Raw genomic sequence first — 26898 nt, forward strand, 5'->3', positions numbered from 1 at the left:
TGTTGTTCTGTGGTGCTTTATGCAGAATTAATTACACTGCTTTTTCAGCTACATGGGTCCGTGGATTGCCAAAAGGAGAACACCAAGCATCCAGCAGAAGTATGACGAGATTGGAGGGGGCTCGCCAATATTCAGATGGACTGACAAACAGGTATACTAAGAAAACCCATTCTTTCCCTTTTACAGTATACAGTAGGTTCACATTGTCACCTTTTTTTATGTCCCTTTTTTGCAGATAGGCTAAGTTCACAGTAATTTACAAAGGGCTGCCTATTAAAGTTCCATTGCTACATAGTGGTGGAGGGATGCAAGCAGACAGTTCAGAGGAGCACTGACCATTGTAGCAGCAATATAAAAGAGGTAAAGATGCGACAGTGTGGTAGAAAGTTGAAAGGAGCCAGTAAGAAGAAGAGAGTAAATCAGACGAAAAGCCTTTGATTCTACCTTCTTGAGAAGAGCTGTATGTGGGGAACCTCCCCACACGTGTTGTACTCAACACAGGGACAAATAAAAGCCACGTATAAAGTCAACAAATGGTCAGGGGTAAACAAGGCATAGAGTTGACTTAGCACACCTAAACTCATGGAATCAGATTTTACAAGAGAGGTAATATGAATCCAAAATAAATCCGAAAGAATGAAACCAACTAACTATGTTAAAAAATGATGCAGGATTGAGTTGAATGTTGATAAAAATTAAAGGATATTGCTGTGAAGGATTTTGATGGGTTTAAACATGTAAGAACTGAGTTTTTAATAAAACAAAAACAAGAGGGAAAGGCCGAGGACGAGATGGAGGGATGGGGTGGAGAGGTATATGAGAGAGGGGGGTGTGAGTTGGGAGCAGGACAGTGAAATGGCGGGGGACAACGAAGTGGAGGTGATTTGTTTGTGGCCACCCCGAACGGGATTGAGGCGTCTGGCAATTGATAGATAGATAGATTTTTACTCCAATCAGAGATATAAACCAAGTTAGACATTAGGTGTGCCATAGCCTCATTCCATGTTTGTTGAAGTATCTGTTGAGATGGACACTGCAAGAAGCAGATGGAAAAGTGAAGGGTGGAGTCATCAGCATATGAGTGGCTTTGTTTAGTGGATAGGATTAGATGTGCAAGAGAGCTGGTGATAGGACAGAAGCCTGAGGAACACCATGATTGATAGCTCTAGGAGAACAGTGGTCATCTACTACAGAAGGTATAGAATGACCAGAAACGAAGATAGAAATGAAGGCACAGATGGAGGGAGAGGAACTGCAATAGGGCAGTTTGCTTATTAAAGATTTATGCCAGACTTGATCGAAAGCCTTTGAGATGTTTAGTGCAGTGGCAAAACTTTTGCTAAAGTCCCAAATGGAGGATGACCAGGAGTCTGAAAGGAAGGGGAGATCACAAGTGGAGCACTCCTGACAGAACCTATACTGGTGGTCAGAAAGAAGGTTGTGATAGGAATTTTTTTTTTTTTTTTTTTTTTTTTTTTTTAAGCTTTAGAAAACAGGATGTTAAAGCAATTGGGTGATAGTTAGAGGACTGGGAATGGTCACTCGTCTTTGGAACAGGCTGAATGAGAGCAAACTTCCAGCAAAAAGGAAAGGTACACATCGACAGACAAAGATGAAAGAGTTCACCAAGGCAGGGTGTAAGCACAAAAGCACTATTCTTGAGGACAACAGGAGGGACCCCATCAGTCCCATATTCCTTGTTAGTATTGAGACCAGTGATGGCAGAAATTACATCAACTAATGAAATTTTAATGTCATTCATGAGGAGGTCAGAGGGGGGAAGAGATGTAGGAACTGCTCCAGTATCATCTAAGGTGGAATTGGAGGAGAACTCTGAGCGAAGTGTGTTGCTTTTTCAGTAGAAGAAACGGCTACAGAACCATCTATCTATCTATCTATTGCCAGACGCCTCAATCCCGTTTGGGGTGGCCACAAACAAATCGCCTCCAAGTCGCCCTGTCCCCCGCCATTTCACTGCCCTGCTCCCAACTCACACCCCCCTCTCTCATATACCTCTCCACCCCATCTCTCCATCTCATCCTCGGCCTCCCCCTCCCTCTTTCCCCCTCCACCTCACTCACATACACTCTCTTCGTCAGTCTTTCACCCTCCATCCTCTCCACATGGCCAAACCACCTCAGTGTGTTCCTCATAACGCTTCCTATCACATCCACATCAACACCACAACGCTCCTTTACAGAACCATCAGAGTGGAAAATAGGAGGGAAGGAGGATGAAGGAAAGTTGCTAGAGAGGCTTTTAGCAAGGTGCCAGAAGGAGTGGGAAGGCTTTGAGTCAAGAAATTTCAGAGCATTAGGTATGAATGAAATTATTCGTATCAGAGGGGAGAACAGACTTAGCATGGTTCTGGGCAGAAACGTAATAGAGGTGAGATTTAGAAGTGGGTTGGTTCTGGGCTCTGGTACCTTTTGTAGGTCATCTTTTTGTGGACAGCATTAGAACATGTGTATTTAAACCATTTTTTTTTTTTTTTTTTTTTTAGTTGGTGACATGATTAAGAGAAAGGAATACATGCATTTGTGCTAGAGAGAATAACTTCTGTAATGCGCAAGGCACACTCAGATGGCTTTCAGCCATGGAAGTGATAATCATTCCTGTAAAAATCAAAGGAGTACTGCCTAAGATCCTCCCAATCTGGAGCTTCAAAGTGCCACAGCTGCTGCTGCTTGGGAGGGTCCACAGGCCTTGCTGGAGTGATAGGACAGTTTAACGCGTTAACTGCTCATGGCGTTTTTTTTTTTTAGATGTCCTTGGTGCGCAGACATAGTGGTAAAAATGAAAATTCCCAAAGGCCAAATTTTGTCTTAGGAATTGAGAGAACACATGCCAAAGTATATAGTAACAAAATATTAGCTCAATATTTACCTTGGTAAAGCCATGGATGAACATCGAAGTGTGTGATTCTCTGTTGGAATGTATGGTTTTCGTTTTCTTTTTTGTTTTCAGTTTTGGGTTCGGTTTTGAAGGCTAAAACATGCTTGCATGGGTCGGTCTTGGTCACCATGGCACTATATTCGAAATTCACCTGCGCAGCCAGGGCTATATTGAGCAGTCGCACTCGGAACAGCCCAGGCTGTTTAGAGCAGTTAACGGGTTAAGGTGATAAGGTTGTGATTGCAGGAGCCCAATGGAGAGAAGATAATAGTGTAAGCAGAAGGATTAGTTGTAAGAAAGAGGTCAGGTATGTTGGAACTCTCTCCTGGGGGGTCAGGGATATGGGAAGGGTGCTTCACTATCTGCTCTAGGTTATTAAGGTTAGAAAAAATGTAGACTTGTTCACCAGGTGGATCAGTGAATGGAGAGGAGAGCCAAAGGTGGTGATGAACATTGAAATAACCTAGAATAAAGATTTCAAAGAAAGGAGAACATTGAAATAACCTAGAATAAAGATTTCAAGGAAAGGAGAACTAATAGGATGTGGTCCATTGTAGAAGTCAGATAGTCAAAGAATTTTTCATAGTAGAATTAAGAGATAAGTACACAGTATAGATATGTCTAGTCAGTGAATGACAGGAAAACCAAAGCCAGAGCATAGAGTATTCAGAGGATTCAAGTTCAGGAACACGAGAGCAAGATAAGTTGTTTTGTACGAACGCAACTACTGTATACCCGGAGAGTGGTGCTTACTTGTGGTTGAGGGATCTGCTTATCCAGTCAGACCAAGGTGAAGCAACAACAATAACATGTTATTTACTATTATGTATATATTAGATGTTTTAAAATTATCAGCACATTTCTTGGTACCTTAGGGCCAGTTGTTATGTGAGCGCTTGGACAAGCTTTGCCCAGAAACGGCTCCCCACAAGCATTACATTGGCTTTAGATATGCTCACCCCCTCACAGAAGACACACTCGAGCAAATGGAAGCGTAAGTAGTGGAATTTTCCAGTACAGGTATCAGTTTGTAGCAAAATATTAAATATGTCTCATGAGCTGTATTTGTGTATCACTATCTCACTGTAATTGTGTAACCTGCTGGGCTGTACTGCTAATGGCTTTTGAAGTGTGGCTGTAAGTCATCCACCACTTGCTGTTGACTTATAAAATGATTTCTACCTCAGTCTGTTCAGTAAGAATGGAATTAATTTTTTTTTTTTATGCAAAGTGATCATCCCTTAACTTCACATTCCATTTTGCCATGTTTTTGTAACTTATTCTCATGTAAACGTTCTGTAGTGAGAGACATTGTGAATGAGAAAATCATACATCATAACAATTTGTTGGTTCAGTTGCATTGAAGTCAGTTTTGTAATTTTTAAATGTTGTTCTTTGTGTGCAGATATCTAGTGGCATATGTGGTAGGTGGTGGCGACCATCATCCACTCACTTGATGTAGTGTTGCCCATTTCTTCCTTAACCCTTATCATTCTTTTTCCGTACCTGCCCTCCTCTCTTCCTATTTCTCCCATCTTTCCTGTCACTTTATTACTTTTCTTTCCTTTACAGGTGGCTTTACATTGAGTGACAAGCCAAATGGTTTCCTATAAGCCAAGAAACCATTTACAACGCTGGGTGGTAACCATATAACCAAACCATACGTGCTCCCTACGTGTCAACAAGTGGGTTAGTGGAGTAGTGCCCCTCCCCATAAAACAAATAACTCAAAGTCAAATGGCCACCCCTTACGGGATTATGGCGTCTGGCAATAGATAGAGATAGATTAAAACTTTGAGATCTATAATGTGATGTTTATTAGTTGAAGGGTTAAAGATGGTATGTTTTTGAGATGATTGGAAGTGTTGCCCATTTTATTGGGTATTTTGCTCATAATTACAGTGCTTATCAATTTTTCATATCTGATTTTTAAATTCTAGTAATTCCAGTTATGGTTTCAAAAGTTGGTATGGAATAAAATGATACTGGAATTAAAAATACTGTATCATTGTCATCATCATGAAAAAGAATGTGCAGTACGCACGGTCCTGAATTTCTATAGAACAAACACCTGCATCCCCAGGCATATTCACGAATTGGTTGGGGGGGCGGTGGGATGATGAATAAATCCACATACTGTACTGTGTGGGGAGGAAAAGGAAAAAGCACAGAAGAATGTGAACTGTCACTGAGCCCAGATCTTTTCTTTAGTATCGTAAATAAACAGTAAACTAAGCATTCTGTGGGTTAGACATGGATTGGACATACATTGAATATGGAGTGCTTGCACCACACCAAACCCATCGATAGATTGTAAATGCAGTCAGCTGATTGCCTGCTAGCAGATGGAAGGTGGCGGTGAAAGATTTGTACAGTATTATTCTTTATTTTCACTGTAAATAAATGATTCATTTCATAATTATTTTTCCTCACAACATATTGGTGGATGTTGGATATGAATAATTAATAAATTGAATAAATCTTTGTGTTGCAGGTGGGGGCACTCACCATCCACTCACTCAATGTAGTGCTGCTGTCAGGTGTCTGCCCTTTCCTCTCCTCCATCCTTCTTTCCTTCCATCCTCTTCTCTCTCTCCTTCATTCTTTCCTTGTCCTTCTGCCTACGGGTGACTTTACACTCCCTCCTTTGTCTTTCTTTTTCTCATTCTTTCCACTTCCTTCTGCCTATGGGTGACTCTACATTGGATGACAAGCCAAATGGTTTCCTGTACACCAGGAAACCATTTACAATGCTGGGTGGCAACCATATAACCAAACTTTGGCACCTGGTGGTTTAGTGGGTAATTATTGGGCTCTAATCGGATTGAGCCAGTGAAAGTTTATATCCAAGGGGTGGTTGGGGTTGATTGTTCATGTAATGCCACTCAGGGATGAATGAGGTTGGTCACTCTCATCGTAATTGTCGAGACCAACTGCCTAGCCCCGGGCTTCTACTCTCCTCGTGGGGCGACACATGATTGGATGATGATGATGATGATGATGATGAAATCTTTTTTTAGCCAGGCCCTTGCCTTTATGTATTGTAACTTGCAACTACATAAGACAAAGGAAACAGCCTGGCTTTAAAAAAATAAATAAAAAGATAGAGGGGAGATAATATTACTCTTTTTAGTGGTATTGCACATTTGTGAACATAAGCCATTTGTGAGGGATTTTATATATTCCTTGTGAATGTTTGGTGCCAGCTGTACTAAAGTGGGAGAACTATCAGCAGTATGCTCAATGAAAAGGACCACACATTCATTCACTTGTCATTCAAGCTCCTGGAAGTTTGACCCCACAGATTTAACCTTGTGCTTTTTTTTTTTTTTCTTTATAGATTCACTGCATATAAATCTGCCAGTTAGTAATTTCATTGACTGTCAGGTTAAAGGGGTGCTAGACCCATGTCATGTCCTGTGTACAGTGTACACTGTACTTCATCTAGTCAGAGATAGGGATGGAGAAAATAGTAAACAAATATCTATCTATCAATGTATTGCCAGACGCCTCAATCCCATTTGGGGTGGCCACAAACAAATCGCCTCCACTTCGCCCTGTCCCCCACCATTTCACTGCCCTGCTCCCAACTCACATCCCCCTCTCTCATATACCTCTCCACCCCATCCCTCCATTTCATCCTCGGCCTCCCCCTCCCTCTTCCCCCCTCCACCTCACTCACATACACTCTCTTCGTCAGTCTCTCACCCTCCATCCTCTCCACATGGCCAAACCACCTCAGTGTGTTCCTCATAACGCTTCCTATCACATGTACATAATATTAAATTAGGAAATTTTATGACACTGACACCCCCCCTCTTTCATTGCCAGGGATGGTGTAGAGAATTGTGTGGCCTTCACTCAGTACCCCCAGTATAGCTGCAGCACCACCGGATCCAGCATGAATGCCATACACAACTTTTATGCAAATAGGTAAGAGATATACCCTCGCCATTTTCATTAATGAATTCCTTGGACTGCAGTGCAGGTACTTTCTTGCAGATATACAGTACCATATAATATTGCTAAGCTATACAGAACTTGTAAAGGGAATCTAAAATGGTCATTTACACTAAGAGTTAGGAAATGTTACAACTGTCCTAAACAAATTCATTTAAGTACAGTACAGTACTTCCATATAGATGTACACATGCCCAGTAACAGTATGTTAGTTGTTAAGGGATTTTCACAAACTCTGTCTATCAATCTGTTGCCAGACACCTTAATCCCGTAAGGGGTGGTCATAAACAAATCGCCTCCATGTCATATGGAGGGTGCATAGACAAGGATTGTGGAAAGTGTTAAGAATATATGGAGTAGGTGGGAAGTTGTTGAATGCTGTGAAGAGTATGTACGATGGTGCGAAGGCTGCAGTGCGTGTGGATGGTGAACTAAGTGAATTTTTCTCTTTGAAAGTTTGTTTGAAACAGGGATGTGTCATGTCTCCATGGTTGTTCAATCTGTACATGGATGGGGTAATAAAAGAGGTACAAGGTAGGGTAGTGGATGTTGGAGTGGCCCTGGTGAGAGAGGATAGTGTTTGGAAATTCCCTGTACTGTTGTTTGCAGATGAACCTGTGTTGTTGAGTGAAGACGAAGGGGAGCTGCAAGGCTTGGTAGATGAGTTTGAGAGTGTGTGTAAGAAACGGAATCTAAAGGTGAATGTAGGGAAGAGTAAAGTGATGGTCTTTGAGAGAGGCGAAGTTAGTGAATGTACAGTGAGGTTGGATGGTGAGGAATTGGAAAATGTGAGTACGTTTAAGTATTTGGGTAGTGTGATGAGTAAGGATGGAGGTTTGGAGGGTGAAGTGCTTGAAAGGGTACAGCAGGGAAGAAAGGTTGCTGGTTCTTTGAAAGCAGTGATAAGAAACAGGGAAGTGAGCATGGAAGTGAAAAAGTTACTACATGACAGTATTGTGATACCAACTCTAACGTACGGAAGTGAAGCTTGGACGTTGTTGGAAGGACACAAGTCAAGAGTGAGAGCAGTGGAAATGAGTTATTTAAGAGGAGCCTGTGGAGTCACATGGAGAGACAGGCTGACGAATGAGGATATAAAGGAGCGTTGTGGTGTTGATGTGGATGTGATAGGAAGCGTTATGAAGAACACACTGAGGTGGTTTGGCCATGTGGAGAGGATGGAGGGTGAAAGACTGACTCCCCCCCCTTTCAGTGTTAGGAAAGACAGCAGCTCCCTGAACTTCCTCCTGCCATTCTCTACCTTCGTCACAGAGCTAGTTCCAGCCCCACCTCCATCACAAACATGTCCCTCAAGTAACAAAATTCCTCCACACACTGAAGAGATTCTCCAGCAGGATCAATTCTTTCACGCCTGACAGTCTCTATGTGCTCTGTCTGACACACTGCACACACACAGTCAGCATTATTTCATAGTCTACCTTTAATACCGGTACCACTACATCTCTTATGCACCCACTTACCGCAAACACTGCACAAGATGGGGTTACTTTCCACACCCTTGTGGCAAACTGCACATGGCCACTGTCCCTCTGCATTGACAGTACTGCAACCAGCTCTAGATATCATCAATTGATTTATTCACTTTTACCCTCATGTTGATGATGATGATATGCTCGAACCCTTATACTCCATTTCATTATTTCATTTCCTAAATCTTTCCTTTGCCTCCATTTCATTCCCTGCAATCAGCCCCAAGTCATCAGCATACATTTCCCTTGGGAGCCCATTTCAGATATCTTGTGAGAGGGATTCTCATTAGAATTTAATTGAATGATAAGATGAAATTGCCAAATCTTACATTGTTTTAATAACAGAAGTGTGAGTGATGACAACTTTTGTGTACTACTGTCAGTTAGCATACTTGCACACCGATGAAACCTGATTAGTCAAAAGATTCTGGCTAATATTCAGAGTTCCGGTGAATTTTTGGTACCGGTAATCATCTGTACCATGGCCAACCCCAGGTAGGGGATTCATTAAGAGGAAGCATGGTGTTATTTTTATGAGGTCTGTTCAGAAAGTATGCGACCTTAGGCTCTAAAAAAATAAACAGCTAACCTGTTGAGCTATGACATTAATCCCCCTCAAAGTAGGCCCCTTCTGACATGAAACATGTAGCCCAGCGTTGTTTCCACAGCCTGAAACATTTTTTAGTTGGTTTTCGGTATCCTGCAGGTGCTTTGTTGCATTTGTCATGATCTCTTCTCACGGATGAATGTTGCTCAAGACATGTTGGAGTGTGTAAATCACAGTCCAGTTTATCTGAAGACTGTTGTCACTGGAGATGAGACTTGGGTGTACAGGTACGATCCAGAACCAAAGCACAACTGTTCCAGCAGAAGCATGGAGGGTCGCCTTGGCCAAAAAGAAGCACGACAGATCAGCAGCACGGTGAGATGCTATTCTTGTGTTGACAGTTTTTTTCTGACAACCATGGTGTGTGCATCAGGAATACCCACCAGAAGGCCAGACTGTCAGCAAACATTACTACCTCAACATTATCTGTCGTGTTCATGACACAGTTCGACGGAAGAGACCAGACTTTTGGCAGACAGCAAGTTGAAAGCTGCACCATGACAATGCCCCTGCCCATTCTTCTCAACTGATTCAGGAATTTTTGGCCAAGCACAACATCCCACAGGTCTGGCAGGCTCCCTGCTCACCAGACATGGCTCCATGCAACATTTGGTTATTCTCCAAGCTCAAAGCTCTGCTGAAGGATACCCAGTATGAGACGAGAGAAGAGATCATGACAGATGCAACAATGCACCTGCAGGAGAAACTGAAAATCGGCTTTGAAAAATGTTTCAGGCAGTAGAATGAACACTGGGCTACATGTGTCAAGTCAAAAGTGGCCTACTGGGAGGGATTAGTGTCCTAGCTCAACAGGTTAGCTGTTTATTTTTTTAGAGCCTAAGGTCGGACACTTTCTGAGCAGACCATGTATGTATGTACAGTCGTGGCCATAAATAATCGGTTATCCTCCTGTACCCTGTGCCTCAGACTGGCTCCTTTATGCACGGCAGGTTACACTGGAGTAAGAGGGGCTGAGAGGGAGGGGCCAGAGAGAGAAGGGAAGGTGGGTGGGGGATGAGCGATGGTGCTGGGGTGGAGTGAGGGAGGGGAGGGAGAATGAAATGCGAAGTTGTGGCCACATAATTTGTCTATTTTCTTTCATTCAGGGCATCATATAAAGGGGTTACTATTCGGTAGATAAAGCTGCATTACACCTTGTATAGCAGCGTCAGATAACAACCCCTCCCATTCCACCCCATCCTAATCTACCCCAACCCTCACCTCCATCACAGCCTTCTCCTACCCCTTCCCCTCCACCCACACCACCACCTCCCCCCTGTGCTACTGCAGCCAACACATATCACTCACACAACATAAACATCCTTCAGTTAAACAGAGATGGCATAAACACCACAAAACAAGAACTCACACAATTCATCAAACAACAAAACATACACATTGCCATCTTACAAGAAAAAAAAACTACACAGACCACAAAAACCACCTACATTTCATAATTTTACCACCATTCGACAAGACCAGGCTGATGGCGGTGGCGGTGGACTCATCACCCTGGTATACACAAATCCATTAGCTTCTCAGATACCAGTGCACACACAGAATCATTTCTCCCCCCACATGACACCACAACAGAAATACAATCAATTAAAATATGCACTGGTAACAAACCACATATTACAATTGGCAACACATACATTCCCCCCCCCCCCAGTCATCCCCCATGGTACCATACAATTACTCTCCACAAAAACACCACATCCCTAACATACCCATCATCATCCTGGGTGGTAATTTCAATGCCAAGGCGTCGACCTGGCATGTCAGCAACCCTGACACAGACAGAGGGCTGGTACTACAATCCCAAACAGATCATCTTTTCATACTGAATAATCTCCATCAGCATACCCATATCTCACACCAAGCCCTCTTCCTCCCATCATACCCAGACATCACCTTCTGCTCCCCAAACCTTGCCCTCACAACATCCTGGAGAGTGGTCAAAACCCTTGGATCTGATCACCTTCCAATCATCATCACTACCAAGACCAGGATCACCCCAGCTGACCACAGACATACATACACTAATTATAAGAGAGTCAACTGTGGGGCCTTCACAAATGGAACAGAACAACAGTTCAGAACATTAAACAGTACACCCATCACAAACATCAACACCGCTGTGCACACTTTCAATACAATTATACAAAATGCAGACAAAAGACACATCTCTAGAGGCTACAGAAAGAGAGACAACCCCAGCTTCACACCAGAAATTCAAGGCCTCATCACACTGTGACACTCCCCAGCACCCCATACACAAGACACCGTACAACAAATACAAGAACTTAACACTCAAATAAATAGTAAAATATCAGAACAGCAAATGAAAACTGGAATAATTCTCTTCAAACACTTGACCACAAAACAAACACCAGCAAACTCTACAAAACACTAAACAGCATCACACTCTCCAGCAGCAACACTACACAATCACACGCTGCCATCACAACTATAGACACCATACCTTCAAATAAACAACAAGCAAACTCTCTTAGCAATCACTTTTCACGCGTCAGCCACCTAAACCCGCATCACGACAACCGACTTATCATCCGACGCAAGAGACAGTTTCCCACAGACTCAGACTATGCACTTTTCGCTTACAACCAGATGAAGCACATCATCAGCAACCTTAAGCACTTATCTGCCTGTGGACCAGACAACATAAGCAACATTCACCTTAAACACCTTGGACCACAAGGCATACAAGCACTTGCCAACATATCAATCAACAGCTACTCACACAACACAACACCCAACATCTGGAAGCATGGCATTATCATCACTGTCCCTAAACCCAACAAAAACCTAATGTTACCTTCTTCACAGCGCCCCATCACACTCCTCTGCACCCCCTCCAAAGTCACTGAATGACTGGTACTACAACTAGTTACACTTCACACCCCCCTAGTCCAGTCACAGAATGGCTTTAGGCCACTGCACTCTACAAACACTCTTCTTACAGACCTTACACAAAGAGCTTTTGATAGCATGAATTCAGCTAGGCCACCACACAGAACACTCCTAGTCACACTAGACATTAGCAAAGCTTTTGATGCCATCCCCAGCCACAACCTCAGAAACAAAATATTCAAGACAAACATGCACTATAACACAAAAAGATGGCTGGCAAACTACTTAGCAGACAGATGTACACATGTAACATTTGCCAGTCGGCCTTCGAACATCATAAACTTCACAAATGGCGTTTCCCAAGGATCCGTTTTGTTCCCTGCACTCTTTAACCTATACATGCACGACCCCACACACCACAGATACACATAGCTTCGTATGCAGACGACGTAACACTTACATGTACACACCAAAATGCAAACACAGCTGCACACATCCTCCAACCTTACCTCAACACACTACATGAATGGGTCACCACAAACAGGCTCAAAATAGCCCCAGCCAAATCTACAGTGACCCTTCTCACAAACTGGACACCAGAACACAGTCACATTCCACACCTCACCATAAACAACACTCCCCTGCCACATACACCCCCCCCCCAAAATCCTTGGTGTAACATACATCAGTGTCATTTAAAGAACACATCACAAGCATTAAAAATAAAATAACATCAAGACTCAATGCCTTGAGGTCACTTGCCCTTACAACATTTGGACATAACAAAGAAACCACCACCGCAGTATACAAACAATAAATACTTTCAGTGATGAATTATGCAAGCCCTGCTTGGGCTCCTAACCTCACTAAAACACACTACAACACTTTACAGACCATACAGAACAAGGCCCTAAAAATAATCACAGGCTGCACAGCTACTGCACCCACAGACCACCTGCATCAAGAAACCAAAGTCCTCAAAGTCAAGGATCACTTAGACATGAGAGGCACCCAAATTCTCGCTGCATCCTCCACAAACCCACAGTATCTACTACCCTACATGGCAGCACATCCACACACACCAGGGAACATCAAAACAACACCTAGCTCTCAATATCATACACAAATATTGTCATCTCTCCCCCTTCGCCTGCCTCAGACCAGTGTCTAGAAGCATATCCATACTCAAATCACTTGCCGCTCCATTCAGTCACTTAAAGACATCACACAGCTGCATGCATGGCCTCCTGAAATCCATCCTTCTGAATCCTATCTCCCTCATGAGGACAGGGTCCACCTGGCCAGGCTGAGATGCGAGCATCATCCAGTCCTCTTGAGTTACCAGAAGAGGCTAGATGACCCCGTCACTGCTGCCTGTCCAGAATGCGACAGAGCACCTCATACTGTTAAGCACATTATGGAAGACTGCATTGGACACAATCGCCTATGCCAACAGGACAACATATACTCCTTGAGAGCTTCCTGGGAAAGCCCAGTCTCAGTCATGGCCTTCCCTAGGAATTCGGGGCTGTTCGGCCAGACTGCACAAGGAACAACTACTACTACTACTACTACTGTTACAAGCTTTAGATAGGTGGTGATATCAAGGACTGGCTTGTGAGAGAAATACACTGACGTGACAGATCAAACATTAGTGCGGAGCCAGATATTTGTGTTTATCCGTGTATTTTGACTTCAGACACAGAATGGAATCTGGATGGCTTTGACTTCCGCGATGTTTGTGTAAGGAACGTCCTCCACCCGTACATGTAATTAATTTTTGGAACTAAATATTATATGCAACCTTTGACATGGCCGTGTCCAGAGTGAATATGATCACCCTCGTGGTATACATTCCCTCTATACAGTCACCATCATGTCAATTCAATAATTATTTAATTAATCTCAATATGAAAAGGCTATTTAAAACAACTGTGCATAAAAGGTAAATAAATTTGATGTCTGTGCTCATGGGTGGGTATGATAATGGTATCTCTCATAATCTGTCAGAGGGAAAATGAAACAAAATCCTACCCAAACTCCCAAAATATATCTGTCAGTGTTTACCGACACTGGTCAAGCCAAATTAATCAGTAATGCCTTAGTAAGTAGTCCAGTGGCCTCCTGCCTTAAAACCTCATGCATGCTTCACAGCACTTGGGAAACAGTGTTGTTGATGGTTTGCTGGTTTGATCTGAACAGCTTCCACTCGTCCTTGGTGTGCAGGAGGCAAGCATGTGTCCTCTCGTTTTCAGGCTTCCACATGTTGACAATCTGGGCCCACACAATCTCGATGGTTCTGCACTAATATTTTATCTGTCATGTCAGTATACTTCTCTCACAAGCTATTCCTTGATATCACGACCTATCTAAAGTTTGTTATCTGACACCGCTATACAAGGTGTAATGCAGCTCTGTCTACCGAATAGTGACTTCTTTATATGATGCCCTGAATGAAAGAAAATGGATTATGTGGCCACAACTTTGCATTTCATTCTCCCTCCCCTCCCTCACTCCACTCAAGCACCATCGCTCATCCCCCCACCCACCTTCCTTTCTCAGCCCCTCTTGCTCCTGTGTGACTTGCTGTGCATGCCTGAGGCATGGGGTACAGGAGGATAGGTGATTATTTATGGCCACAACTCCTCTATGATGTGTATCCTTACCCCATCCATGATAGGATAAATAGGTCAGGATGATGATGATGATGATACATTGTAACTGTTTTTCACATAGATCTGAGGACACGAAAATGAATTGGAGTGTGATTGATCGATGGTGCACCAACTCTTTCTTGGTCAAGTGCTTTGCTGAAAACATAAAAAAGGAGCTTCAACAGTTTCCTGATGAGAAGCAGAAGGACGTTTTTATACTGTTCTCAGCACATTCATTACCCCTCAGGGTAAGTTCATAGTTTTAAGGTCATTAAAATCACAGTTAAAATATATTATGTAAACCCTGATTTTTAAACAGGCCAAGTGTTGCAGATTAATTGCAGTCAAAATTTTAAAAAACAACTTTCAACTTTACCCACAAAACATAATTCAGAATGCACAAAAATCCAGGTAATTTTGTATTTGGGATAGCTGCTAGTAGAGTGTTGCATGTTGTTTCAGTTTAAAAAGCTTTGTATATTCTTGCATGTACAGTATCAACCTTGCCCACCTGATGATGGCTCTCCATACCACATGATCTTGGCAGAATCTCTACTTGATCCCTGAACCCTAAGCACAGTATAGTGATGTAAAATGATATCCTATTAGTTTTTGGAAAAATATTTTAAATAGATTGAAGGCAGTTAGAATTATGATATCCCTGGATGATAAGGGTGGCAGCATAGGAAGGTACACTACTTTAACCTTTTACTCTCAACAAGTGGATTGGTGGAGGTTTAGTGCCCCTTCCTGTTAAAAATTGACCCAAAGTCAGATGGTCAACTATTACTGGATTATGGTGTGTTGCTATAGATAGACAGATAGAGTGATAGATAGAATAGGGAGTGCCTGGAACATTTATTTATGATGTACAGAACAGCCAGATAGCATCTTCATTTCAGATATTTTAATACCAACATATCATCGTCATCAATTCTCTAATTCTTCAGTTTCTCAGAATTCTTTTAGAATGGGAGATCCACATCTTGCTCATAATATATCTCATTTGCAGAAGAAAAAATAAGATGATTGGACTACATAAGAGGTACAGATATCAGGAAGGCTATTGGCCCATAATGGGGATGTAAAAAAAAAAAAAAAAAAAAAAAATCTAACCAGTGAATTTGAGAAAAGAAGTGATGATCTAATCATTTGGTTGTTCTTTTCATCCTAAAACAAAGGCACTCTGTAGTGCATAATACATTCATCAGTGTATTAAAAAGAAAAAAAGAAAAAAAAATCATACTCTGCTTGCTTCCTGCACAGAAGCAGCCCTTTCATGGTCATCCCTTGTTTGGTGGATCACAGGAGGCAGGGCATTGCATAGGCCATAATGACAGTGGTGGTGGTGTTCATTTGGATGATGATGAGGAGGATGTTATACGATTTCAATACCGGCACTAAGATTATTAGATGAATGGATCTTCTTGCATGTCATCTACAGCAAGTAAATAGAGGAGACCCGTATTCTGCGGAGGTTGGAGCCACAGTCCAGCTGGTGATGCAGGAGCTTAACTTCAGCAACCCTTATCGCCTGGTGTGGCAGAGCAAAGTGGGTCCACTTCCATGGCTTTCACCAGCCACTGATGATGCTATCAAAGGTTCGTTTGTATTACTGTGTTATGTGTAGTAATTATTAGGTAGTCATGTATTACATACAGGTAGAGTAGTAGTAATGCTACAGTAATCATCATCATCATCATCTGGAACTCCTTTCCTGTCGCAGGGTGAGGAGTAGCATCATCCAGACAGCCAGTTTGCCTGGTTCAATGGACCACTCTTCCATTCACTCATCATTCAAGCCCTTGAAATCCTAGCTTCTTCAGATAGGCCAAAAAAAATTTCACCACATTCTGTATCTTCACGTATAGCTGTCTGATGGAGCCAGTCCAAACACTGTCACTTTGAAAAGGGGTGCTAAATCCCTGGTTATGCACTTCTCTGCACAAAATTCATTCAGCCAGCTTAATCTCATGTCAGAACCTTAGCCTCACCAACCTCCATATCTCTCTTCCTCACACACTCATCCACCATATCCCTCCTCCTTCTTCTTAATGTACCTCGCCTCCTCCCCCCCTTCAGTTTCGCTCAGATATACCTTTTTCACCACTGTTGTAATCCATTCTCTCCACATGACCATACCAACTCAGTGCACTATCTTCGATTCTGGTAAGTCAGAAGTAATAATACCAGTAATAATAACCCATCCATCCATCATCCAATCCTATGTCGCCCAGTGAGGAGTGTAGGAATGCCGGGCTAGGCAAAGTTGGTCTTGACATTTAAGATGAGAGTGACCAGCCTCACTCATCCCTGAGTGGCATTATGTGAGCAGTGAACCCCAACCATCCCTTGGATATAAACCTACATAGGCTCAGTCCGACTGGAGCACCTTAATTGCTTACTAAACCACCAGGCGCCATAATTTGGTTGTATGGTTACCACCCAGCGTAGTAAATGGTTTCCTGGTGTATAGGAAATCATTTGGCATGTCATCCAGTGTAGAATCACCCAGAGGCAGAAGGAAGAGGAAAAAATGAAGGAAAGAAAGACAGAAAGGGAGTGTAAAGACACCCATAGGCAAAAGGACATGGAAAGAAAAAAGGAAAGAAAGACAGAAGAGGATGGAAGGAAAGAAGGATGGAGGGGAGGAAAGGGCAGACACCCGACAGGAGCACTGCATTGAGTGAGTGGATGGTGAGCGCCTCCACCTACCACATCACATATAATATCCTAACATGACACTGGTGCCAGCAAGGGCATGTAACCAGAAACTTTGTCCTTACTACCTAGTGACAGATTAGAGGGGAGGCATGGGGCAGGTTCCATCAGCATGACTCTGGGTTGGGGTGGAAATCTGCCACAAATCTGTGCTGGAGGGAACAGGGCATTGTGGTTCTCAGGCTGTCACTTCTGCCCAATAGCAAGGGGCCCAAAACTGGGAATAATGCCCCAGGAGGCTGCATTTCTGGATGCAAGAGATGAAGCAGCCTGGATTTCTGTCATTAGGTGGCCAAGCCCAATGCATGAATAATTCAGTCAAATCTCAGGTTAAGACCTGACAGTAACATGAACATTTAATTTCTCTCATTATTATTTAATAACACAATAATAACTCCATTGTGCAGGAGAAATAAAGTGGTGGTGTTCAGATATAAGATTTTCAGATGGTTGTGTTTGTTTGCATCTTGTGCATTGTGCTTTTGTCGCTCGTTGCTAGGGTTCCGTGACCCAAGCTCACCCACATTACACGTCCAATACCTGCTTATGTCAGCATCGTGGTTGTGTTAACTGTTGTTGTGTCTAAAAGTATTTCTTTCTCACTCCACATTTCATCTCAGAACTTGGACCAGGCAGTTCCAAACTAACTCAGTTATGATGCCTAAGCACTGATTCTCCTTGCAGTGAAAGTGCTAAGAACACAAGAAAATAATTTATTCCTGAGGAAAAGTAAAAATATTGAATAGGAGCTTCATGGAACTGAGAGATAAGGATTCAGACAATCAGAATAAATGAGTCGGGTGTGTTTATGATGTGGATGGGCTCTTTGTTGGAAAGTGATAATAACTGACAAGGTTAATGATGAGGGAGTGGTAAAATTCAGGAATTTTGGCATTTAGTGCAGTGAGAGTGAACAGGGTTTAGTGACTGGCTTTTGTTATGAGCTGACAGACTTGGGATTAGATAATATGGCTCTTACAGTATGTGATGATGCGTTGATATAAGAAGTTAAGTAAGGTAGTTTTGTTAGTTGAGTTCTTGTGAATTGTTTTCACACAAATTTGTACTGCTTGGTTGACCTGTTTATCATTTTGGATTACTGCACTCTTGTTTACTGTAAAGCTGTGTGCATTCGCTCCATGCTGACTATTTCATAGTATTTTTTCCTTTATTGTTGATGACTCATGTTTGTATAAAAAATTGTTTCCCTTTGTGCAGTTAGGTTTTTATGACTGAATGCGCCAAAAGTAATTCATAGTGAAATATGCTTGATTCTGGGCAGTGATCTCTCACTGGTTGATAAAAAGTGTTTGCCTGATTGGTATTGGGAGCTTTCAAGGTTATGCTTAGTAGCCATCCTATGTGGATTATTATGGGGGGTTAGGTTAGGTTGGAATGCACTGATATGTCCAGTCAGCAAGTGACAAGCCAAATGGTTTCCTTTATCTCAGGAAACTGTGTACTTTGCTGGGTGGTATCCATATACCAAATTATGGCACCTGGTGGATTAGAGATGCTCCTATCGGATTAAGCCTATGCAGGTTTATGGCCAGGGATGGTTGGGGTTTAATGCTCACGTAATGCCACCCAGGGATGTGTGACGCTGGTCACTCTCATCATAAATGTCAAGCCCATATTGCCTAGCCCTGGGCTCCTACACCCCTCATGGGGCAACACAGGATTAGATGATGATGATGATGATGATGATAATTATCAGTAGTAGTAATAATACAGTACTTGCCCAATTATCGGATGCAGCATTTCCTGACAAACATCATTATGCGACAAACTAAAATCAGCTAAATTAGTGCAGTATCCATATTTTACAGTATTAACCAGCAGTGTGTCACTAGCTACATAAGACTAATCAATAAACTCTTTTATTACAGTGCTACATTGGTGAGTACAGCATACAGTAGCTGTATAATTTACTGTAAAATACTGTACTGATTATCAGGAACACTCTCTCTCTCTCCCTTTTTTTTAATGTTCAGATGGTTATATAGAACAATATAGGGCATTCATAGGAGTTATGACCACTGTAGAGGGGTTGGGAGGGGTAGTATGGCATTATCTGAAAAGTTCATTATCTGACAAGGGTTGAAATGAATTATGATGGAATACTGGGGGATTAGTGTAATAATGATCTGGTCTTGTGCTTCACAGGAGCACCAGTGCTTCCTGAGGAATTCACTGTACTGAACTGTACTCAGAACATGTTTGTTTCTGTACAGTTCCAAAATTGTGACCACTTATATACATATACAGCACAGTACAAACTTCATCTGTAGAAGCAGTAGCAATTAAAACCTGGGATCACCCATCATAGTCTCATTCCCAAGATGATAGATTCTTAAGAAGACAAAGAAGGTTTTGAGCTGCCCAATAAAAAAAATCAACAGAAGTTAACTCTCTCATGAATAATGGCAGTATAATATATAACCTAGGGGCCATCAGTAAATGGTTAATCTGAGAAAGATGCCTGATGAATAGCTCCTGGCTCCTCAAGGCACAGATCATCATTGCCACTTTGTAACATTACACCAGGGCCTGCTGATGGAAGTTTTAGCAGTTTGCCAAGATAGTGCACCAAGATACTTTGGTTCATCAGTTGGTATCACAGTACCATCATGCAGTGGCCTTTTTACTTCCACACTCACTTTTTCCTGTTTCTTATCACTGCTTTCAAAGAACAAGCAACATTTCTTCCTTGTTGTATGTTTTCAAGCACTTCATCCTCCAAATTTCCATCCATAGCCATCACACTATCAAAGTATTTAAATGCACTCACATTTTCCATTTCCTCGTCCTCCAACCTCACTGTACATTCACTGACTTCATTTCTCTCGAAGACCACAACCTTACTCTTCCCTACATTCACCTGTATATTCCATTTCTTATACACTCTCTCAGACTCATCCACCAAGCATTGCATTTCCCCTTTGTCTTCACTTAACAATACAGTATCATCTGCAAACAACAATACAGGATGTTTCCAAACACTGCCCTCTCTCATTAGGGCTGCTCTAACATCCTCTGCCCTACCATGTATCTCTTTTGTAACCTCATCCATATACGGATTGAACAGTCATGGAGACATGACACATCCCTGTTTCAATCCAACTTCAAATAGAAAAATTGACTCAGTTCACTATCCACACAGGCTGCAGCCATAGCACCCTCATACATATTCTTCATGGCATTCCACAACTTCCCATTTACTCCATATGTTCTTAATATTTTCCTTGATTCATTGTATATCCACTCTTTCATATGCTTTCTCCAAATCCATGAAGGCCACACACAACTTCTTTCCCTTTTCTAGTAACTTTTCCACTAAAGACCTAAGTATGAATATCTGATCTACACAACCTCTTCCCTTCCTAAAAACTGTGTTCTTCTCCAACTAATTCCTCTGTTATTTCCCTTACTCTGTCAGTAAGTATCCTGCCATATTCTTTTCCTGTTACACAAAGAAGAGAAATGCGCCTATGATTACACTCACTTCTTTTTCCCCTTTTCCTTTATACAGGGGAATAATTATACCTGACTTTCAATCGTCCAGGACTGTACCTTCCTCCTAGGCCAATCTGCACATATTCCACATCCATTCTGCTACTATATCTCCCCTGTGCTTCATCATTTCACCACACACTTCATTAATTCCTGGGACTTTCCCCATTTTGACTTTCATCCACTACTTACAACCTACTGATCTCTACCTCTTTTCTTCTCCCAGCCATTCCCCAGTCACTTATATTTGCATTACTTTCACTCTTTGTGTTTAGCAGTTTCTTAAAGTGTTTTTTCCATCTGCCCAATTTTTTTCCCATCTCCACTATCAGTCTATCATTTTTATATGTCACTCCCCTATTAACTTCTTTATCATCCTGTCTGACTCTCTTTACCCGCTTCCAGAACCTTTTCTTACATTCCCTCCACATTACACTCATATTTCATCCAAATTCCTCATCCACTCACTTCTTACTATCTCACTAGTCTTTTCACCTTTCTGTTCCTCTCTACATATAACTCTCTCTTCCATCTCTCAACTTCCTGCATGCCTCTGCTGCCCATCCACTCACTATATGCATTATTCTTTTGTGCCACAGCTTGTCTCACCTCTTCATTCTACCATGCTGTTACTTGCACCCCCTTTTGTTTTCTTTTAACCCCACACACCACCTTACATTCTGTACAGATTTCTTCTGTGAATATCTTGCACACACCTTCCACCTTCCCTGTCTGGTCCAATGATATCTACCCAGTCATTCGTCCACTTTTTTCCATCCTCTTGCAACCTTTCTGCCCTCCTTGTATGGATTACTTCCTCCTGTCCTTCCCTCCTCCTAGTCCTCCAGTGCACTGAAACCTTGACTTTCTGTATATTTATTTATTTATTGCCAGATGCCTTAATCCCGTACAGGGTGACCACAAACAAATCACCTCCATGTCGCCCTGTCCTCCACCATTTCATTGCCCTGCTCCCGGCTCACACCCCCCTCTCTCATATACCTCTCCATTCCACCGCTCCATCTCATCCTTGGCCTCCTCCTTCCTCTCCCCCCATCCACTCCACTCACATACAGTGTCCTCATCAGTCTCTCACTCTCCATCCTCTCCACATGGCCAGACCACCTCAGTGACTGTCACCATCACCAAATGGTGGTCAGAACGTCCACTCCCCCAACCTCGGTATGCTGTTGCATCCATTACCTACCTTCTCATTCTTTCATCCACACACATAATCAGTCATTGGCCTCCATTCATTCAGGTTACCACCCACCCTTCTTATCAATTGACATGTATACCTGAGGATCATTTTGTGCCTAAAGAGGGTATTGGCTGTCACCAACCCCCCTCCCTGCACAAATGTCCGCTTGATATAATTTCATAAGATATCATTTAATTTCTGTTCTAGCTTTTCTTAGCAGCAGGTCCAACTCACTTATAAATGAGGTTGTGGGAATTTTCAGAGGTAGGTGAAAAATAAATCATACATCCCTATTCAGCATGACTGAACCTTTAATAAATTATGTGGAAGGCCAGTCCATAATGCATTGCAATAATTGACACATTAGAAGAACTTTACTGACCCAGTAATTAGAGGCAACATATGTTCAGAAACTGCCTTACAGATAACAGGTTTCCGATAATTATGCAGGTCACAACTTCTGACAGCTTGAAAAGTGTTCCTTGTAATTTACATATTAATTGAAATGTACACCCAAATCTCGATCAGAACTCACTAGACAAAGTTGTGACTCGCCAGTATTCAGAGTCAGGCCATTATTGGTGTCATTTCAGTACTGCATTGTCTTTGTTAACTTGTTTCTTTATGCCACGTTCTGTGAGGACTTGAAGATGCCCCTGGTGCACCACCCTCCCACATACTAGTACAGTACAGTAATTTCATGTTTTACACCAAATGTCGACTTAGAAACCACCTTGTTAGGTGAGAATTCCATAAAGAGAAGATAGAGCTCCAGCATGGAAGATTATTCTCTTAGATGTAAAAAAAAAAAAAAAAAATCAATGCTACATGAAATTTTTTGTGAAATACGTATATCTAATATAGTGTACTGTCCTTCTGTATGAATTTCATGTTAGAATTCGTAAGCAGTTTAAACCATCAAAAACTTACTTACTAGGAAAATACTAGTGTTAATTATTTCACCCTAATCTTGCATTGCATACCTTACTACTTAGTAATCATCACAGGGTGTGGTATGTGGAAAATACCACATACCACAGCTTATTATGCATAATGTTTTAAGTAATTTACTGTAGATGGATGTTTATTGAAGAATTACTGTAGTTACATCCCGTGAAGAGTATGTACGAGGGTGCTATGGCTGCAGTGCGTGTGGATGGTGAACTGAGTGAATTTTTCTATTTGAAGGTTGGATTGAAACAGGGATGTGTTATGTCTGCATGGTTGTTTAATCTGTATATGGATCGGGTTATAAAAGAGATACAAGGTAGTGAGAGAGGGCAGTGTTTGGAAACTCCCTGTACTGTTGTTTGCAGATGATACCATGTTACGTGAAGATGAAGGGGAGCTGTAAGGCTTGGTGGATGAGTTTGGGGGGAGTGTGTAAAAAATGGAATCTTAAGGTGAATGTAGGGAAGAGTAAAGTTATGGTCTTCGAGATAAGTGAAGTCAGTGAATGTACAGTGAGGTTGGATGAGGAAGAAATGGAAAATGCAAGTGCATTTAAGTACTTTGGTAGTTTGATGAGTAAGGATGGAAGTTTAGAGGGTGAAGTGCTTGAAAGGATACAACAAGGAATAAAGGTTGCTGGTTCCTTGAAAGCAGTGATAAGAAACAGGGAAGTGAGTATGGAAGTGAAAAAGTTACTACATGACAGTATATGATTCTAACTCTAACGTGTGGAAATGAAGCTTGGACGTTATTGGAGGGACAGAAGTCAGGAGTGAGAGCAGTGGAAATGAGTTATTTGAGAGGGGCGTGTGGAGTCACATGGAGAGACAGACTGACTATTGAGGAAGTGAAGGAGCCTTGTGACGTGGATGTAGATGTGATAGGAAGTGTTAGGAGAAACACCCTGAGGTGGTTTGGCCATGTGGAGAGGATGGAGAGTGAGAGTCTGACAAGAAGAGTGTATGTGAGTGAGGTGGAGGGGGGAGAGAGGAAGGGGGAGGCCAAGGATGAGATGGAGGGATGAAATGGAGAGGTATATGAGAGAGCAGGGTGTGAGCTAGGAGCAGGGCAGTGAAATGGCATGGGACAGGTCGACATGGAGGCGATTTGTTTGTGGCCACCCCTTACAGGAATAAGACGTCTGGCAATAGATAGATAGACATCCCCTCTTGTTGCTTCACTTTATATTTTGATATGACTTTGAACCAGTGTCTGAGTAGTGATAGATGGTGGCAACCATTGACTACTCACTTGATGGCATGCCGTCTACCTCTCCCTTAGGTGAGTTTGCACTGAGTGACAAACGTGTACAGTAGGTTTCCTGTAGCCCAGGAAACCATTTACAATGCTGGGTGGTAGCCATGTAATCAAATAATAGTGATGTGGAGCCTATTATGGTGCCCCTGTTAACTGAGCATCTGAGGCATCCCCTTGGGAACTGAACCTCCTTGTATTTCCATGCATCTCACCATGGGAAGGACCCTTGTCTGACCCTGGTGAGGCACTTCCTAACACAAGGAGGTGCCTGATCCCTACTGAGTCTATGTACTATAGTTGATGGGTCTGCCAAGCCAAACAGGCTGGGGTTAAGCAGCAAAAACAACAGCTTTTCGATAAAAATTTAACGGTGTTGTTGTAACACTTTTTTTTTTTTTTTCCTTACTCGTGTTTCTACTTTCCTGTCAGGTCTGGTGCAGCGTGGGAGAAAGAACATGATCCTGGTGCCCATCGCCTTCACTAGTGACCACATTGAGACTCTGCATGAACTGGATATTGAGTATGCTGAAGATATTGGTAAAGAAGTATGTATATGTACAGTACCATGTCAGGGATAGGGTATGATAAATATTTTACTATAGAGCATGTTTGTCTATAACATGAGTTTCCACTGCACAGTTCATCTGCAGTGTGGTGAGCTGATGATCAGATCCATAAAATTAACATAATGTGCATAAAATCTATATAATGTGAAGTGCGAGGCAAAAATGGCTGTAGTGTGGCATTTTCTATCATTGTGCGAATGCATTTGGATATTGTGAGGCAATTGATATGATGAGTCAATCAACAATGTTTGTTCCAGTGAAGTGGAAAGATCAGTTTTTGACATGGAGGTGCCAGAGATGTGCCTTTCTACTTTGAGTATTCACAGAAATAATCATTATATATTAATAAAAATTCATGCCCAAGAAAACCTGTGTGTCATTGAATGAATGTGAGATTTTTGTGCCACATGTTTTGTGTATGAGAGACAGAACAAGAAGCAGTCAGTAACTGATCACTGGGCAGGAATATTCCACATGAACAAAGACATCATCCCAAGTCAGTATGTCATAATTATCTTCAATGTGATTTGTATTTTACAACTGTGAACAGTAGTTGTTTTTTATTGAGCTCTAAGGTGACAGAAATTGAGCGATATGTTTCAGGAGTAACATAATTATTTGGTTAGCTGATTACTGGTCAGGAAAACAGTGCATCGCCATATGATTTGTACATTATAATTCTGAATGATACTTTAACATTTTTTTAGGCCAAAAGTAACTGAGAAAGGATATATGACCAACATGCTGCTGTACAGGATGTATTTAAAAATCATTAATCATTTTAAGGCTAGTTTGTGGAGGTTAGGGAAGGCATAGGGGGGTCCTTGGGGATGACAACAAGGACAGTAAGGACAGAAGACATTTTTCCATGTGTTCTTTTTGTATGTATAGCATGAGATGTCCATGTGATGTGAATTTGGGGCAAAAATGTTTTGTTGTAAGTGAAAGTAGGTGGGGGCACCCACCATCCACTCAGTGTAGTGCTGCTTTGGGTGTCTGCCCTTTCCTCTGTTTCTTCCTTCCGCGTCTGTTTTTCTTTCCTTCATTCTTTCCTCTTCCTTCTGCCTAAGGGTGATTTTGGACTCCCTCTTCTGTCCATCTTCTGCCAGTGGGTGACTGTACACTGAGTGACAAGTCAAATGATTTCCTTTACACCAGAAAACCATTTACTATGCCGGGTGGTAACCTTATAACCAAATTGTGGCCCCTGGTGGTTTAGTGGGTAATTAAGGTGCTCCAATTGGATTAAGCCTGTGTAGGTTTATATCCAAGGGGTGGTTGGAGTTTATTGCTCACATTGTGCCACTCAGGAGTGAGTGAGGCTGGTCACACTCATCTTAAATGTCATGACCAACTTGCCTGGCTGTGGACTTCTACGTTCCTCATGGGGCGACATAGGATTGGGTGATGGATGGATGGATGAACCACTGTATTAGATTATGCTAATATTCCCTTAACTCTTGCCAAGCTGCAAACCCCATTGATGAACAGTGAAGGTCTGCACGGGTAAAGCTGCAAACCTTTTATGAAGTACAGTTTACATTGATTATAAAACAATGACTCAGGAGTAAACTACCTTATGAACAATCAGCCCGGCAGGGATAATAGCAAGCAAGTTAGTTAAGTATGATATTAAAAATTTCATGCTTCATTATTCAGAAAGCATCCTCAGGGAAACAATTGATACAGTTTACCATGATAGTAGTACAGGTAGTATTGTACAGAGCCATAATATTGCTGGGCTGATGTAGTGAAGGAGAACTTGAAAAAAGAAGTCTTAAAGTGAGAGGATGGAGTAGTGACAAATGATTAAGAAAGTCATGGAGTTTTTTTTGTTAATGTCACCCTGAAATAGCTCTGCTGTAAAATAAGGCATCAGGGCATAGAATACAAAGTACATGTACTTCCTCTTTCTCATTTTCTTATTCCTCATCCCATTCTTGGATGGGAAAAAAGCCATGATGATGATGATGGTAGTAGATGGTTGCTACCATTGTCATTGGGAGGTGCTACAGTACCATAATGACAAAATGTGGCTCTGAAGTTGTAACTTGGCATGAAATCATTGCTCATAGGCAGGAAACATTCAGGCATAAGTAAGTAGAGTCAGTGTTCAAGCTGGGACACATATTGTTGCAAGTGTTGATACACATCACATATTTCTTTTCTCCCAGTACATGTAGTTCCCAGCAACTGTTGAGAAGTAGTT

General features: G+C 42.0%; 1 protein-coding gene across 2 annotated transcripts in view; it reads left to right on the plus strand.

The window, feature by feature from the left end:
- FeCH (ferrochelatase, mitochondrial) overlaps positions 1-26898 on the plus strand; it is a 39533-nt gene that overhangs the window by 11179 nt on the left and 1456 nt on the right. For both annotated transcript variants that reach the window (XM_080278736.1, XM_080278737.1), the window contains exons 3-8: positions 49-151; positions 3771-3889; positions 6727-6828; positions 14563-14728; positions 15925-16081; positions 24553-24668. In XM_080278736.1, coding sequence (XP_080134862.1) covers positions 49-151; positions 3771-3889; positions 6727-6828; positions 14563-14728; positions 15925-16081; positions 24553-24668 — 763 coding nt within the window. The remainder of the gene's footprint in view (positions 1-48; positions 152-3770; positions 3890-6726; positions 6829-14562; positions 14729-15924; positions 16082-24552; positions 24669-26898) is intronic.

The sequence above is a fragment of the Coenobita brevimanus genome, chromosome 74 (genome assembly GCF_032717465.1).
Source record: "Coenobita brevimanus isolate Jiangsu-jjx chromosome 74, ASM3271746v2, whole genome shotgun sequence".
Taxonomy (NCBI): domain Eukaryota; kingdom Metazoa; phylum Arthropoda; class Malacostraca; order Decapoda; family Coenobitidae; genus Coenobita; species Coenobita brevimanus.